The sequence below is a fragment of the Macaca nemestrina genome, chromosome 10, assembly GCF_043159975.1.
Source record: "Macaca nemestrina isolate mMacNem1 chromosome 10, mMacNem.hap1, whole genome shotgun sequence".
NCBI lineage: Eukaryota > Metazoa > Chordata > Mammalia > Primates > Cercopithecidae > Macaca > Macaca nemestrina.
Genome location: NC_092134.1, coordinates 78,891,510 through 78,907,966, shown reverse-complemented (window position 1 = coordinate 78,907,966; position 16,457 = coordinate 78,891,510). Strand labels below are relative to the sequence as shown.

The following is a 16,457-nucleotide window of genomic DNA, read 5'->3' as shown; positions in this document are numbered from 1 at the left end:
TGAACTCCTGGTCTCAAGTGATCCTCCTGCCTCAGCCTTCCAAAATGCTGGTATTACAGGTGTGAACCACCATACTTGGCTTCATTTTTTTTTATGGTGTTAAGTGCCTGTTCATATCTTTTGGCAACATATTAAAAAATGTGTGTGTGTGTGTGTATATATATATATATATATATTCCTTAATCTATCAATTTTACTTTTTTAGAAATGAAAGTACCAATATTCAGTGGATAAGGCTAGGAACTGGGAACAAAACGAATCAGTGGGAGAAAGGCTGAATGAATTGTTGTATACCATGGGCTATTATGCAGCTATGAAAAAGAATGCATTCATGCTCTAGGAGATGACTCTGAGGACTTTTGGCAAGTAGGAGTGAATGAGCAAAGCAAAAATGACAAGCAGGGCATAATATTATCTCAATTTTGTAACACAAATAATGACCAAAAAACCTGTCTCTCTCTCACTCTTTTTCCTTTTTTAATCTAATAGTATTATATAAATAGGGAGAATAATAAGAAAATATTATAAGAAAAATAATATTTTTTTTTGTTGTTAAAGTGGTTTGCTTGGGCGTTCTGTAGGATGGAGGGTGGGTGCTGATGTTGGGGGAAAGATATGTCTGCAATAAAAGTGCATATTAATTTAGGTAAAATTATGTGTGAAAAGGAAAAGAATCCCTATCATACTAGAATGAGAGTTAAATGAAGTATATAGTATATGCAAATTACCTAGTAAGTACCTCACACATGTGAACTGTCAGTAAATAGAAACTCATGGAAAATTGGATAGTATTCGCATCTGTTAATGATTAACTCCTGAGAACAGGAGATAGAATCCAGAAACAGATTCACTTTGTGGTTTGTCAATACAAATGGTTTGATTTTTGGCATTTTTGAAGCTACATATTACATAATCTACATTTTGCAACCTTTTTTAATTTGGAGGAATGGGGCACAGGGATGATAAGCTCAGGAAGAGCGTGTGTAATAAAATAGTTATGCCTGTGGAAATGTAGGCATTTGGCAGTGTAGCTGATAGGGGCCCGCTGGTGGCTTACTAAGGAGGAACTTCCTCTCTCTTTTTGACAGTGACTTTCCTCTGTTACTTGGTGGCTTTCTAGGACCTCTAAGGGAGAGGTCCCTTTCCCTCAAGTTCTGGTAGTACGTCACCTTCTCTTTGATTTTTATTAATTCTTGTCTTCATTTCCACCCCCAGGATCATGTATATGAACTTCTCAATACCATTGATGCCTGCCAATGCCATTTTGATATCGTAAGATCCTTTGCAATCTCTTCTATCGTAGAGTCAAAGAAAAGTCCAGGTCTAGGTTGGGAGGTCTAGGTCTAGTCGCAGGATGGGGTGGGAAGGGACTGGAAGGATGGCTGTTTCGTTTATTCCTTCTCAGGACTGTAATAGTTTTGTAAAAGAAGTACTGAAGTGAAAATGTATTTACATGTTAAGCAGATCAGCAATGTGATTTAATTAATTAAAAAATTACATAAGAACCTTCTTCACCTTTTCTTTCTCCTAAAAGCTACGTTATTTCCTGGCCTCCTTGTATCTTTAGCTCACTTTTAGCACCTGATTTTGTTCCAATTTTCTTATTCTTCTTTTCAATCCTGTCAGTTCCTACTTCTAAATAGATTCACTCAGAATCTGTTGAGCATGGTCCAGAGTGGTTGGGGAAAGAAGGAGCTCCAGGTTGATTGGCCATGCAGTCCTTGGGTTCCTATGTATTTTCCTTGTAGAATCTCAACTTTGATTTCACTCGGAGTTACCTGGACTTGATTGTGACTTACACCTCAGTCATTTTACTTCTGTCACGGATTGAAGATCGACGGATACTCATTGGCATGTACAATTGTGCCCATGAGATGCTGCATGGGCATGGGTGAGTAAAGGGGATAATATTGTATGAAGAGTCTCACACATGGTGCTATGATATAGAGAGTCCCTCATGCAAAGAAAATCGATGCCATGATTTCTTATATGAGAACCTATACTCTACATTGACCCAGGCAAAATAAGATATGCTTTTACATATTCAGTTGACTCTGAAACAACGTGGGTTTGAACTACACGGGTCCACTTTATACATGGATTTTTTTCAACCAAACATGGATTGAAAATGTAGTGTTCGTGGGATGTGAAATCCACCTATACAGAGGGCTGATTTTTCAAATGGTGTGGGTCCGCAGGACTGACTGCGGGACATCAGTATGCACGCGATATTGGCATACGTGGGAGTCTTGGAACCAATCTCCCTGCCTATACTGAGAGACAACTGTGGTTAATTCTTGAATATCTGCTAGTGGATTATCCAATTTGCATCATCTCCGAACAATTTTTAATCCTGAACTGGCTTCTACTCTGATTTTCAGGTTATTACAAAAGGCAAAGAAAATTATTTTTAGTGTTGGTAGGAATAATACTAGTGAGGTAAATCCATTAGAAGTAACTAATGCATGATAATACATTTGAAGCCACATATAAATGGATTGTGAATTGTCTGCAGTTCTGTCCCCCTCCATTAGTGCAAATATAAGTATTTAAGGGCTGAAAACATGAAGACTAGAGGGATCAGAGTGGGTCGCAGCACATCGTTCTATGATGATGTGTGTTCCTATGTGCCTACGTGGATACCTAGACACATGTCTTACCCGTTAGCTTTGGATATTTATATATCCTTTTGGATTGTATAACGATTTGGATCTAGGCATATTACTTGATTTTGAACTAATTAACAGATTTATAGAGTACCTATCATGTGTCCAACCCTATTTTTGGTGCTTATAAGGAAGAAAATTTCATGGACCTGCCCAAAATGAAATGGTTCTATTTAGCCATAGCTTAGTACACCTGAGCCTGGAGGGGGGTATCTTTATATGTAATTTACAGTTTAGTATGTATATCTTTGGAGGTGGTGGGGAGTGCCAGCCTATGCACATATCTTTATCCTACATGCAAACATAAGAGTTGTGCTTTCTTCTAGTGACCCCAGTTTTGCACGTCTGGGTCAGATGGTCTTGGAGTATGACCACCCTCTGAAGAAGCTGACAGAAGAGTTTGGGCCTCACACAAAGGCAAGTTCCCTGAGAGTGCAGAATTCCTCAGGCGGAAATACATTGTCCTCATCATTGCCGCTAAGGTTTCATTTGCTTTTCCCCACAGGCTGTGAGTGGAGCCCTCCTCTCTTTGCATTTCCTCTTTGTCCGAAGGAACCAGGGGGCTGAGCAGTGGCGCAGTGCCCAACTTCTCAGCCTCATCAGCAATCCCCCAGCCATGATTAACCCTGCCAATTCAGATACAGTGAGTGCCCTTTTCCTTTTGTTAGTGGAAGCATTCTCTTTGCCAAGGCCATCATCTCTGTAGAGGATACTTCTTTCCGGAAACATCAGGACTAAAAAATGCTTTAGTCTTCTTCTAGGATATGTCTCTAAGTTGAGCACTTCTTGTAGCTAAAAAAATCATGGTTGGTTTGGGGCTTTTGTTTGGATCAGGGTTAGTGGTTTAACAAAAGTGATCTATAAGCAGTTAGCCTGCCCATAGAAGGAATTTAGTAAATATTCATAGAATGAATGAATGGATGAAACAGAGTTTGGATGAATGGATGAAACCTATTAAGCCTGGCAGCAACTTGATTTTAGGAATCAATTAACTTATTTTTATTTTTTTGAGACAGTGTCTTACTCTGTCACCCAGGCTGGAGTACACTGGCATGATCACTGCTTACTGCAGCCTCCACCTCCTGGGCTCAAGTGATCCTCCCACTTCAGCCTCCTGAGTAGCTGGGACTACAGGTGTGTGCCACCATGGTTGGCTAATTTTGTTTATTTTATTTAATTTTTATTTTTGAGACAGAGTCTCACTGTGTCACCCAGGCTGGAGTGAGGTAGCACGATCTTGGCTCACTGCAACCTCCCCATCCTGGTTCAAACGATTCTCCTGTCTCTGCCTCCAAAGTAGCTCGGACTACAGGCACACACCCCCACACCTGGCTAATTTTTTTTGGTGTGTGTGTCTTTAGTAGAGACAGGGTTTCACCATGTTGGCCAGGCTGGTCTTGAACTCCTGACCTCAAGTGATACGTGTGCCTTGGCCTCCCAAAGTGCTGGGATTACAGGTATGAGCCACCGTGCCTAGCCTATTTATTTTTTTGTGGAGACGAGGTATCACTATATTGCACAGGCTGGTCTCGAACTCCTGGGCTCAAGTGATCCTCCTGCCTCAGCCTGCCAAAGTGCTGGGATTATGTGTGTGAGCCACTGTGCCTGGCCAGGAATCAATTAATTAATAGATGTTTTTGTCTGATGACTGTGGGCTCAAAGTCTTTCCCTCAAAGAACTTATAGTCTGGTAGGGAATATATGCCATGTAGTCATAAAAATACAACTGATGGTACATAATTAGTGATAAGTGCCAAACGAGTGATTTACACTTTAAGTGGTAAAAGAATCCAAAGGATTAACCATCACAGGAAGAAATCATGAGAACGTTTTTGAGTCTTGCTCTCCTCATTTTATTGTTATTAAAAATATCTGAACTGTTGAAGATAAGTTATGTTAAACCTTTTGCTTGTTCTGACTTCCAGCCCAAGTTCCTCTTTCTTTTCTCAACTGTATTGTTTTTCCCTCACTCCACTTCCAGTGCCTCATCACCTCCATTATTGGCAGGCTTCCCTGCTGTTGGTTTATCAATGTGCCCTAAACTAGTCTAGTAAAATAAAAGTTAGTTAAAAAAAATTTTAGAGACAGAGTTTTGCTCTGTTTTCTAGGCTGGAGTGCAGTGGTACAATCACAGCTCACTGCAGCCTTGACCTCCTGGGTTCAAGATATCCTCCTATCTCTGCCTCCTGCGTACCTAGGACTACAGGTGCACACCACCATGTCTGGCTAATTTTTCAATTTTTTGTAGAGACAAGGTCACACTGTGTTGCCTAGGCTGGTCTTGAACTCCTGGCCTCAAGCTATCCTCCTGCCCCTGCCTCCCAAAGTGTTGAGATTAAAGGCGTTAGCCACCACCCCTGGCCAAAAGTTAGTTTTGATACTCAGATTCTAGCTTGTCCTTTCTCTTTTAGAGGAAGGCCAGGTTAAATAACTGATCATGTTTGCTTCTCTTCTCACAGATGGCCTGTGAGTATCTGTCTGTGGAAGTCATGGAGCGCTGGATCATCAGTAAGTTTAGTGGGATTAGGTGGGAGTGGATGAAGCAGCAAGTTACATGAAGAACAGGTTCTAAAAGTCTTCCTCTGCACTGTTTTCCCACCTACAGTTGGGTTTCTTCTTTGTCATGGGTGCCTCAACTCCAACAGCCAGTGCCAGAAGCTGTGGAAGCTGTGTCTGCAGGGCTCCTTGTACATCACCCTCATCCGTGAGGATGTGCTGCAGGTGCACAAAGTCACCGAGGACCTGTTTAGCAGTTTGAAAGGGTGAGAAACACGAGAGCCAAACTGATCTTCCTTGAATAGTTTTTAGTCCCCCCAACATCCTTTTTCAGTCTCCACAAGTGTTCCCAGATACTGGCGGTAACAATTAATTCTAACTATTGAAGAAACATAGATTAAACACCTACTATTAGCTAAGTGCTTCACTGGGTTTTAGAGATACAATAATGAATAAGATAACATGGAGGTTAAGAGCATAGACTCTGAAACCAGATTGCTTGGGTTTGAATTCAGGCTCTATCACTAGTTGTGTGGCCTTGGGCAAGTTGCTCAAATTTCCCATGCCATTACCTCAATTTCCTCATCTATAAAATGTGGATAACAGTAGTACCTCCCTATGGCCTACCTCATAGGGTTGTTATGAAGAATAAAAGGGTTATTATTTGTAAAGCAGGTAGAAAAGTTCCTGGTACATTGTAAGTGCTATGAGCTTGTTAAAGAAAAAAAAAAAAGGCAGTTTCTGCTCTCGAGGAATCTATAAATTGGTAGAAAATAAACAAATTGTTTGATAGAGTAAGAGATTATAATGTGTAAACCAAAGTACTGTGGAAGCATTTAGAAGGACACTTAAACTGGCCTTTCAGGATCTGGAAAAACCTGGAGACAGGTAGATCTGAAGGGCTAAACAGTTGAAGAGTGTGTGTGTGTGTGTGTGTGTGTGTGTGTGTGTGTGTGTGTGTGTGAGTAATTGTGTGTGTGCGCCTGCGTATTGGGTAGAAAGGTAGGGGAGCTGCTTGAGGCAAAGAAAGATATTGTAGGCAGAGAAACTATCAAGATTTTTGAGGCAACAAAGAGCATGGCAAGTTTTGAGAAGTTCATGTAGTTCAGTGCATGGGCAGCTGGGTTATAAAAATGAAGATGTTGAGAGATGAATTTGGAGAGGTAAATTAGGATGTTGTATGCTTTGCTATGGAGTTCGAATCCATCCCAAAGAGGATGGGGAGCTATTGAGTGATTTCAGACAGGGGAGTGACATGATCATATCTGCATTTTAGAAAAGATCATTCTGGCTGCATGGAAGAAAAGAAATTACATGGGCAAAACTAGAGGCAGAGATTAATTAAGTAAATTAGGAGGAATTGAGGATGATGTCAAGGTTTCTGGCATGGATATCTGGCATTCCTTAAGATAAGAGAGCATGTGATAAAAGCAAGTTTGTGGGAGAAAGATTGTGTGGTTAGTTTTAAACAGGTTGACTTTGAAGTGTCTGTGGGACACTGAAGATAGATGTGTGATTCTGGAACTTGGGAGTGAGGTCTGGATTCAGATAAAGATTGGTGAGTTGGTAATCAAAGCAGGAGAGTAGTTGAGATTACTCAGGAGCACATGTGGAACGAGAACAGAATGGGATAAACCTCTGTGTACGGTGATATTTAAGGGCCAGAGGAATCAGTGGGAGATATTGAAAAGAAGAGGGAAAAGAGAAGCCAACAAAGAAAATGTTCATTGGATTTGGCTATAAAGATGGTTTTAGTGCCCATCTTGTGAACAACTTGAGTGGTGAAGTTGAAAGCTGGGCTGCAGTGAGTTTAGGAGCAAGTGAGAGATATGGAATTTAATAAACAACTCTTTCAAAGTTTGACTGTAAAGGGAAGAATAGAGAGAGGTAAAACGAGAAGGAGTGGGATTAAGGAAAGGGTCAAAATACCAATATTTTTTTCTGGTTGCAAATAAAACATCCAGAAATGTAAAAAGTGCAAAGTGGAAGTTGGCTACACTATCACCTTCCAGAATAGTTTGATGTGCATCCTCCAGATGTGTGTGTGTGTGTGTGTGTATAAACACATAAAGGTGGCATGTATTTTCAACCTTATGAAAGTAATTTTTAAAAAGCAGTGGATCCACACTCTACATTATGTTCTATGGTTTGCTTAAAAAAACTTACTATGTTTTGGATATCTTTGAATATCAGTCTGTAGAGACTTATTATTTTTTAACAGTTGAATAATATTACGTTATGTGGTTTTAACATAATTTATTTACCCAGTCCTCTATTGATGGATATTTAAACTGTTTCCATTTTAAAAAATCATTATAAACAATGCTATAATGAACATTCTTAGACATATATCTTTGTGAATCTGTGAATATTTTTTCTTTTCTTTTCTCTTTTTTTTTTTGAAACTTGAGTTTTGCCCTTGTTGCCCAGGCTGGAATGCAATGGTGCCATCTCGGTTCACTGTAACCTCCACCTCCCGGGTTCAAGCATTTCTCCTGTTTCAGCCTCCCGAGTAGCAGGGATTACAAGCATGTGCCACCACTGGCTAATTTTTTGTATTTTTAGTAGAGACGGGGTTTTACCATGTTGGCCAGGCTGGTCTCGAACTCCTGATCTCAGGTGATCACCCACCTCGGCCTCCCAAAGTGCTGGGATTACAGGCGTGAGCCACCATGCCTGGACTTGAATCTGTGAATATTTCTATAGGGTAAATTCTTAGAAGTGGAATTGCTGAAGTAAAGGGTATGTACATTTCAATTTTTTTTTTTTTTTTTTTTTTTTTTTTTAAGGCAGAGTCCCGCTCTGTCGCCCAGGCTGGAGTGCAGTGGCCAGATCTCGGCTCACTGCAAGCTCCGCCTCCCGGGTTCACCCATTCCCCTGCCTCAGCCTCCCGAGTAGCCAGGACTACAGGCGCCCGCCACGTTTTTTTGTATTTTTTGGTAGAGGTGGGGTTTCACCGTGTTAGCCAGGATAGTCTCGATCTCCCGACCTCGTGATCCACCCGCCTCAGCCTCCCAAAGTGCTGGGATTACAGGCGTGAGCCACCGAGCCCGGCCCATTTCAAATTTTAATAGCTCTTACCAAATTGCCCTCTAACCAGTTATTATTAAGAGCCTATGAGAATACTGATTTCTCACTCTCAACAACTAAGTATTATCATTAAAAACCATTGCCAGAGTTAAGAAAGAGTAAATCTGAGGTTAATAATTAGAAGTTAGAGGAGGTAGATTTGGGCATCTGCATGAAAAAACTTTCTAATGATTACTGCTTCCAAGGAATGGAAGGGATGTTTGAAGGGTGTTCAGTTCTCCATCACTAAGAGCAGCAACTAACTTGTATTATTTATAGTTTAGGGAGTTATTTGACATAAATGATCTAATTTATCTTCATGAAAATTCAAGAATAAGTATTAATATCTTTTTTTTATAAATGAGAAAATGGAGGCTCAGTCTCAGTGTCACTCAATAAAAGGTGAAATTAGGACACAATTCCAGGTTTTTGGACTCTGAATCTTTTCTCTTTCCACTGTGCTATGCAGAGATTGAAATAATTATCCAACAGGATTGCTGTGAATTTGAATGTTGATTCAATTAAGATACTTTCCAACTCCAAACTTCTTTGATTTTATGCTAGTTCAATAAAGTAGTGGTTTGGAGAAAGGAAATGAGAGGTGATGAAGTCCCATTAATGTGGTGGCAATAATGATACAGGACCAGAGAAAACGAATATAAGGAACATAGAGAGGAAAGAGTCTAAGGTCATGCTGGTATTGTGAGCATGGGTCACTAGTAGAAAAAAAGAGGCTGGGCGCGGTGGCTCAAGCCTGTAATCCCAGCACTTTGGGAGGCCAAGACGGGCGGATCACGAGGTCAGGAGATCGAGACCATCCTGGCTAACACGGTGAAACCCTGTCTCTACTAAAAAATACAAAAAAACTAGCTGGGCGAGGTGGCGGGCGCCTATAGTCCCAGCTACTCGGGAGGCTGAGGCAGGAGAATGGCGTAAACCCAGGAGGCAGAGCTTGCAGTGAGCTGAGATCCGGCCACTGCACTCCAGCCTGGGCGGCAGAGCGAGACTCCGTCTCAAAAAAAAAAAAAAAAAAAGAAAAAAGAGATGTGGTTAGGAGAATCAAATATTGCAGAAAATTAAAAACAATGAAAAGGCCTTCTAATTTGGTGATTCAAAAGTTCACATTGACCTTACAGAGAACAGTTGCTTAGTGCTGAAGGCTTTGTGGGATTCATGGGTCAGTGAGAGGTGAGGAAGTAAAGAGAGTACAGGTGTCTCTTTGGAGAAGTTTGGTGGTGTGGGAAAATAAGCAGAGTTCAGTGGATTGTCAGGGTCAAGCAAAGGTCTTCTTAGAATAAGGGAGGCTTTGAACTTATTTGTTGGGAGAAGAGAATAAGCCAGTGGAGAAGGAGAGTTTAAAGTATCAAAAAGATAACTGATAAAGTGAAATTCTAAAAGGAAGTTGGTGGGAATGGGACCCAAGGTAGAGATTGAGTAACTACTTTTACTTGAGAGCAGGGCCTGTGTTATATTTATACACTGTTCCCTTTATTTCCCTTAAACCTGGAAGAGTGCCTTGATTTGAAGGAGTCAAGGCAGGAGCACAGGAAGAGAAGTCTAGCCCCAGCTTTGCCATTAAAGCCCTATGTGACCTTGACAAGTCATTTCCCTTCCCTAGGTATTATTTGCTGTATCTGTAAAATTATGAGATAGAGTTGAATTATCTCTAAGCTGTGAGTCTTTTATTAATAGGCTAGGGTGAGAAGTAGGATTTGGAAAGATCACGCCTGTGAGGGCTGCACATGCTCCCACCAGGGTGTAGGCTGGACTCTCTGAGGGCTGGGAAGGTGAGGCAAGGGCCCTAATGGGCAGTATCGTCAACCCCACTGTGCCTGTGTCAATCCTCAGGTATGGCAAGCGAGTGGCAGACGTAAAGGAGAGCAAGGAGCATGTAATTGCAAACAGGTAAAGGGTGGTGAATGCACTCTCTGAGAGGGGATGGAATAGAATTCTCTTCTCACTTTTGTTCTCACCTAAGCCATCCTTAGTTTCTGTACAGCTTTATTGCCTCAACCCAAGAACTTGCTGCCCCATACATTATTTTTTCTTTTCTTTCTTTCTTTCTTTTTTTTTTTGAGATGGAGTCTCACTCTGTTGCCCACGCTGGAGTACAATGGCATGATCTCAGCTCACTGTAACTTCCACTTCCTAGGTTCAAGCGATTCTCCTGCCTCAGCCTTCCGAGTAGCTGGGATTACAGGCACCCACCACCACGCCTGGCTAATTTTTGTATTTTTAGTAGAGACAGGGTTTCGCCATGTTGGCCAGGCTGGTCTTGAACACCTGACCTCAGGTGATCTGCCCACCTCGGCCTCCCAAAGTGCTGGAATTACAGGCAAGAGCCACTGCTCCTGGCCCTTTTTTCTTTTTAAACCAAGTCTAACTTGAGCATTGAAACTTCCTTCTGCCTGATATCCCTTCCTAAATATAGCTTTCTTCTGTGCTGCCCGTGGAGGGTTTTTAAGGGTGGGAGAGGTGATAGTCATGTTCCCCTTTTCTTCCCTAGTGGCCAGTTTCATTGTCAACGGCGGCAATTTCTGCGGATAGCAGTGAAGGAGCTGGAGACTGTGTTGGCTGATGAACCGGGACTACTGGGTCCCAAGGCAAGAGGAAGAAATGTTGGGAGGGGGATGATGGCCAGTGATAAGAGACTGTGTAGCTACATGGCATTCATGAGATTTTGCCTTTCTGAGTCTTTTGTGATTCATTTGTATGTATATATGCTGATTCCCTTGAACCCTCTTGGAGTACCCCAAAACTTTGTGTATCTCTTTTTTTTGGCACTATACATAGTATGTCATGTAGTATAGCTACTTTTATACTTGTCTTATCCTCTATTTGAGTGTGAACTAAGCGGAGACAGAGCTTGTTTTTTTGTTTCAAACCACATAAATGCCCAGTAAATATTTCTGAAGCTTAATTTGATAGGGAGAGAAGAGTACTAATTGTGAGCTAGTGTCAACATGTGTTCCTGTCTGATTGTGTGTTATATAGTTCAGGTTTTTTGATGAGTCTGAATGTTTATTATTGGATACTGTTGTGGCTACACAATTACATCCACACGTATATTATCATGGTAGTTTTCTCTGTGCTTTGAAATCCATTTTTAAAGTTGAAAATTCTAATAGTCTCTACCATCTCCATAGGCTCTTTTTGCTTTCATGGCCCTGTCCTTCATTCGTGATGAGGTCACCTGGCTGGTTCGCCACACAGAGAATGTCACCAAGACAAAGACACCTGAGGACTATGCTGACTCGTTAGTACTTGACATGGCTAAGAACCTTGTCCTTAGATGGACTGGGGACAGGGAGGCATCAGATAACCTCAGGAGATCTCAATTTCTGCCCTGTTATCCCTGTGTTTGTCTCTGTTCATATTTCTAGTCTTTTTCATCTCTGTTCTCATCCTCAACTTCATAGGAGCATTGCAGAGCTACTTTTCTTGTTGGAGGAGATTAGGTCTCTGGTCCGAAGACACATCAAAGTGATACAGCAATACCACCTTCAGTACTTGGCAAGATTTGATGCTCTTGTGCTCAGTGACATCATTCAGGTATTATGTTTAATTGATTATACTTTGGAAATTTCAGGATGATCCCTAGTGATTTTCCTATTGAAACCACTCTGGCTGAATCTCATGCTCTGTAAGTTGGGTGTCAAAAAGTCCAATCTGCCCCTTTATATTTGTTAAAAGAAAAAGAAAGGACTAATAATCTCAGCAGTCTTTTTTTTTTTTTTTTCCCCACTAAGTGAAACTACATAGAAATAGGAGAGAAAAATAAAAAGAAACTGGGTGTTAGAGTGTCAGGGAACCCAGGAAGTTTCCTCCATCTCTTGCTTGGCTTTTTCTCTCTGTTTTTGGCACTTAGCAATTCTTTCTACCTTCATACACTGATTGAGCCTCATGGTCCTAGTTTCTGTCCTAGGGAACCTATGCCCACTTGACAATAACTGCAGCTCCTCTTTTAGAACTTGTCTGTGTGTCCAGAGGAGGAGTCCGTCATCATGTCCTCATTCGTCAGTACCCTCTCCTCTCTGAATCTCAAACAAGGTAACTGGAGGGAGGTGGGGGAGGCAGGACATATGTGAGGATGAACATCTTTTATCTGGAAATATTGATCTTTGAGCCAGGAAGTAGGACAAGATATCTTTGAAGAGGATCTACCATTCTGTGCAGTTGGATATTGGTGTGCTGTTTACTGTTTCCTTTTATACTTCTGTTTTTCTTGCAGTTGATAATGGAGAGAAATTTGAATTCTCAGGATTGAGGCTGGACTGGTTCCGCCTACAGGTAATGATCTGTTCCTGTGAAAGATTCCCATCCTCAGATTCTTCCTCCCCCACAATCTCTTCTCTTTTTGTCTCCTAAATTTGCTTTATGGAGTGAGTCAACTTTGAAAACTGCTAATTGGACAAGACATACTCAGGCCAAACTGTAATTCCAAGGCTGGGGCCCTTTTCATTCATCTTATTTTTCTCCACCCTTTCCCAACTCCAACTGCAGGCATACACTAGCGTGGCTAAGGCCCCACTGCACCTGCATGAGAACCCTGACTTAGCCAAGGTGATGAACCTCATTGTCTTCCACTCCCGAATGCTGGACTCAGTAGAAAAACTACTGGTGGAAACTTCTGATCTGTCTACTTTCTGGTATGTCTTGGTTCAGAGCTCTCTTTAAAAAGTTTTATTGTTTCCTTTTTTCATTTTTTTCTCCATTATGCCACTTACTTCAAGGAAATTTTTTTAAGGTTATTTTATTTTATTTTATTTTATTTATTTATTTATTTTTTTTTGAGACGGAGTCTCGCTCTGTCACCCAGGCTGGAGTGCAGTGGCCGGATCTCAGCTCACTGCAAGCTCCGCCTCCCGGGTTCACGCCATTCTCCTGCCTCAGCCTCCCGAGTAGCTGGGACTACAGGCGCCTGCCACCTCGCCCGGCTAAGTTTTTGTATTTTTAGTAGAGACGGGGTTTCACTGTGTTACCCAGGATGGTCTCGATCTCCTGACCTCGTGATCCGCCCGTCTTAGTCTCCCAAAGTGCTGGGATTACAGGCTTGAGCCACCGCGCCCGGCCAAGGTTATTTTATTTTATTTTATTTTTTTTGAGACAGGTCTCACTATGTTGCCCAGGCTGGTCTTGAACTCCTGGCCTCAAGCAATCCTCTTCCCTTAACCTCCTGAGTAGCTGTGATTACAGGCAAGACCCACCAAGCTTGAACTAGAGCTCTTTATCAATTCATTTGCTCTCTTGCCTGGCCTCTGTGGAGGACTGTAATTCCCCTAGACAATTGGAAAGTGTCACTTTTTTTGAGATCTCCTTAAGATGCTCAAACTCCACAGCTCACTTGTGTCAGCTTTTTAGGAATTTGAAGTTGATTCCCTTTTGTTTTGTATTCCCTTTTGTTCTTTTGTGGAAAGCCATTCGGATTTTACATAGTCTTCCCTTCTCTGGGGTAGTTAGCCCACATGTCTAGTTTCAGTCTCCTCTCTTTGGAAACTTCTTCAGTTTTGTTTTTTTTACTCTAGGAACATTGTGATTTAAAAGTGACAGGAAAAACTTTGAGTTTTAGTGGACAGGAGTGAAAATAATTGAGAGGCCTAGAGAATAGGGCCTTTGGAGAATGAGCTGAATGAGTTTGTCTTCCTTAGATAGCACTTGACGTTTTTAGGCGATCACCGTTGTATACAATTCCACACTTTGAAGGATCAAACAAACAAGTGGAAACACCATGTGTTGCCTCTGCCTTCTGTAAGCAATGAGGTCGGGAAAGATATAATACCTGTATGTGAAAAGGACATCAACATAATACTTGCAAATGTAAGAAAGTGTAAAAGAGTACATGAAGTTGAGAGGACATGGGTTGAGGAAAGATCAGTCTCATGGGATTAATTTGAGAAGATTTTCTGGAGCCTGAGTGTTAAATTTTGGGAGAAATGTGAATTAACACTACTGAAGGACTTCCAAATTAGGGGGAATGGCCCAAATCATGCCAAGGTTCTAAGGGAGGAATAGCAAATTTTGTGCAAAGAAAGGGAAGAAGATTATCGTTAAACTTGCCTGGGGTCCTTTATAAAAGTCTGGAAGGATTAAGTTTCTTGGGTTCCCTTCTATCTTAAGGGTAGGGAAATTAAGCAGGGAGTGGTAGATATCGGTAAATGTTTTTCGAAAGAATGAACATTCTCTCCGCCTCAAAGGGACTAGCTCTTAAACTCTATTTTTCTTTTCCTTTACTTTTTACTCACCACTTTAATAACAGGACTAAACCCTGATTTAAAGTCTTCCCGTTTCTCTGCAGCTTTCATCTCCGTATCTTTGAGAAGATGTTTGCCATGACCTTGGAGGAACCTACCATGTTGCGTTATGCCATTGCTTTCCCCCTGATTTGTGCTCACTTTGTCCACTGCACTCATGAGATGTGCCCAGAGGAGGTAGGTATCCTGAACTCCAGACCCTGTCCTCTTTCTAGTCACATCTCATCCTTATCACTGAAAACACAGTTCCAAGGATTGATTTTGGTCCCAGAAACCGTATAAACATAGATGTATGATATAAGTCCCTAAATATCTCAGCTTGATGTAGAATGTATCCTGTCTCTGGGCCTCAGTTTCTTCTTCTGTAGGAATGGGTAAGAATCTTCTGTAAGATTCAGGCAAGGGACGAGAGCAGTATTGTGAGGAAGAAGTGGCCATCCTGGTGATGACAGTCTCTTCTTTGGTCCCTCTTTCCCATAGTACCCCCACCTGAAGAACCATGGTCTTCACCACTGCAACTGCTTCCTGGAAGAGTTGGCCAAGCAGACCAGCAATTGCGTCCTGGAGATCTGTGCGGAGCAGCGAAACCTGAGCGAGCAGGTAGGCTCAGCCTTCTCTGTTGCACTCTCCCCTCTGCCGGCCCTCAGCGCCTTCTCCTCTATCTAACTTTGTTTCCCTCTCAGATGCCAAGCTCAGTAACTCTTTCTCTCAAGTACGGCTAGGGCCTTTCTGTACTTGAGTTTATGGCAGAATTCTTTTCTTAGTGTAGTCCCTTCATTCTTTCCTCCCTTAGGACTGGATGGAGGTGTCTGAAAATACTCTTATTTGAACAGCTGTACTCTAACGAAATCTGTGCTCTCACTTGAAGAGTTCTGAGAGATGAGTTAACTTTCTAATTTACTTCCCCTCCTCTCTTTGCCCTGAGTACACATACTAAGGACAGTGGCCCCCAGGTCACCTGTCTTGTCTCATCTTTCTGTCTATCTGCATCCTAATCTGTGGCTATCTGGACATTTTGAGGCACCTCTTCTGTGTTTATCTTCAAGGCTGCTTTCTTGCCTTTTTCTTCTTATTTTTCACCTCTCCTCCCTTGACTGACTCTTAGCACCTCGTCATAATTAGTTCAACCTAAATTTCAGAAAATTTGAAAATGAGAAACTTGTTTTGCTGTTACCCTGGAGTCTTTTGGGTTTTCCAGACTACCCACCTTTCCTGGGTTTGAGTCAGGCTTGGTATAGGGGAGTGTGTATGTGTGTGTGTGTGTGTGTGTGTGTGTGTGTGTGTATACAGATGCACAGTTACATTATTACTTAACCTTTTTATTTTTCATATGAAAATTACATACAATGGGGATAAAAATACTTTCTTCATGGAAGTGTCATAAGGATTAAATAGAATACATTTAATATTTGATATACAGCACTCAATAAATGTTACCTGTTATATTAGTTGGAACTTACTGAGCACAAAGCCCTGTGCTGGGTTTTTGGGTGGGGACCCAGAAGGAAGGTACACAATTCCTGCCCTTGAGAAATGTCCCAGTTTAAGAGAAAAGGGAGTATAAATACATGCTCGAAAGAAATTTAAATAATTAATGCAAGAAGATATGCAAATGAGTACAATTGCAGGTATATTCATCACTCAATATGCTTAATCTCAGCCAGAAGGCTGAGAAAGCCAAGAAGAGATCATCAGTCAATATGAATAACTGCTACATGCAAGAACACTGGTAAAAAGATTTGCTCAGTGCTGTCTCAGGGATGACTAAAACATGACATGAGTAATGTTCACACATACCAGAACTTTTGCAACTAAATGAGTATAGGCTTTCTAAAGTTAACATTCTGAGTAAATAATTAGTGGCATTGCCATTACTAGTGGAATTACATATTTTGGAACTGCTTTCAGAATCTACTACAGACAGATAATCTTTTGCATAATCTCAGGGTTGACACATCTTTTTCCATCAAGGTGGA

At 41.4% G+C, this 16,457-nt stretch overlaps 1 protein-coding gene across 2 annotated transcripts in view; it reads left to right on the top strand.

Moving 5' to 3' along the window:
* The window catches only part of LOC105474219 (NCK associated protein 1 like), a 53,059-nt gene that overhangs the window by 9,612 nt on the left and 26,990 nt on the right, over window positions 1–16,457 (top strand). The window contains exons 4-18 of one of the 2 annotated variants that reach the window (XM_011728707.3): window positions 1,216–1,272; window positions 1,749–1,891; window positions 2,993–3,083; window positions 3,172–3,309; window positions 5,125–5,173; window positions 5,271–5,427; window positions 10,079–10,135; window positions 10,737–10,833; window positions 11,377–11,486; window positions 11,650–11,782; window positions 12,199–12,280; window positions 12,462–12,520; window positions 12,734–12,879; window positions 14,526–14,658; window positions 14,962–15,081. In XM_011728707.3, the coding sequence (XP_011727009.1) occupies window positions 1,216–1,272; window positions 1,749–1,891; window positions 2,993–3,083; window positions 3,172–3,309; window positions 5,125–5,173; window positions 5,271–5,427; window positions 10,079–10,135; window positions 10,737–10,833; window positions 11,377–11,486; window positions 11,650–11,782; window positions 12,199–12,280; window positions 12,462–12,520; window positions 12,734–12,879; window positions 14,526–14,658; window positions 14,962–15,081 (1,572 nt within the window). The remainder of the gene's footprint in view (window positions 1–1,215; window positions 1,273–1,748; window positions 1,892–2,992; window positions 3,084–3,171; window positions 3,310–5,124; window positions 5,174–5,270; window positions 5,428–10,078; window positions 10,136–10,736; window positions 10,834–11,376; window positions 11,487–11,649; window positions 11,783–12,198; window positions 12,281–12,461; window positions 12,521–12,733; window positions 12,880–14,525; window positions 14,659–14,961; window positions 15,082–16,457) is intronic. The other variant, XM_011728708.3, reaches the window with a different exon arrangement.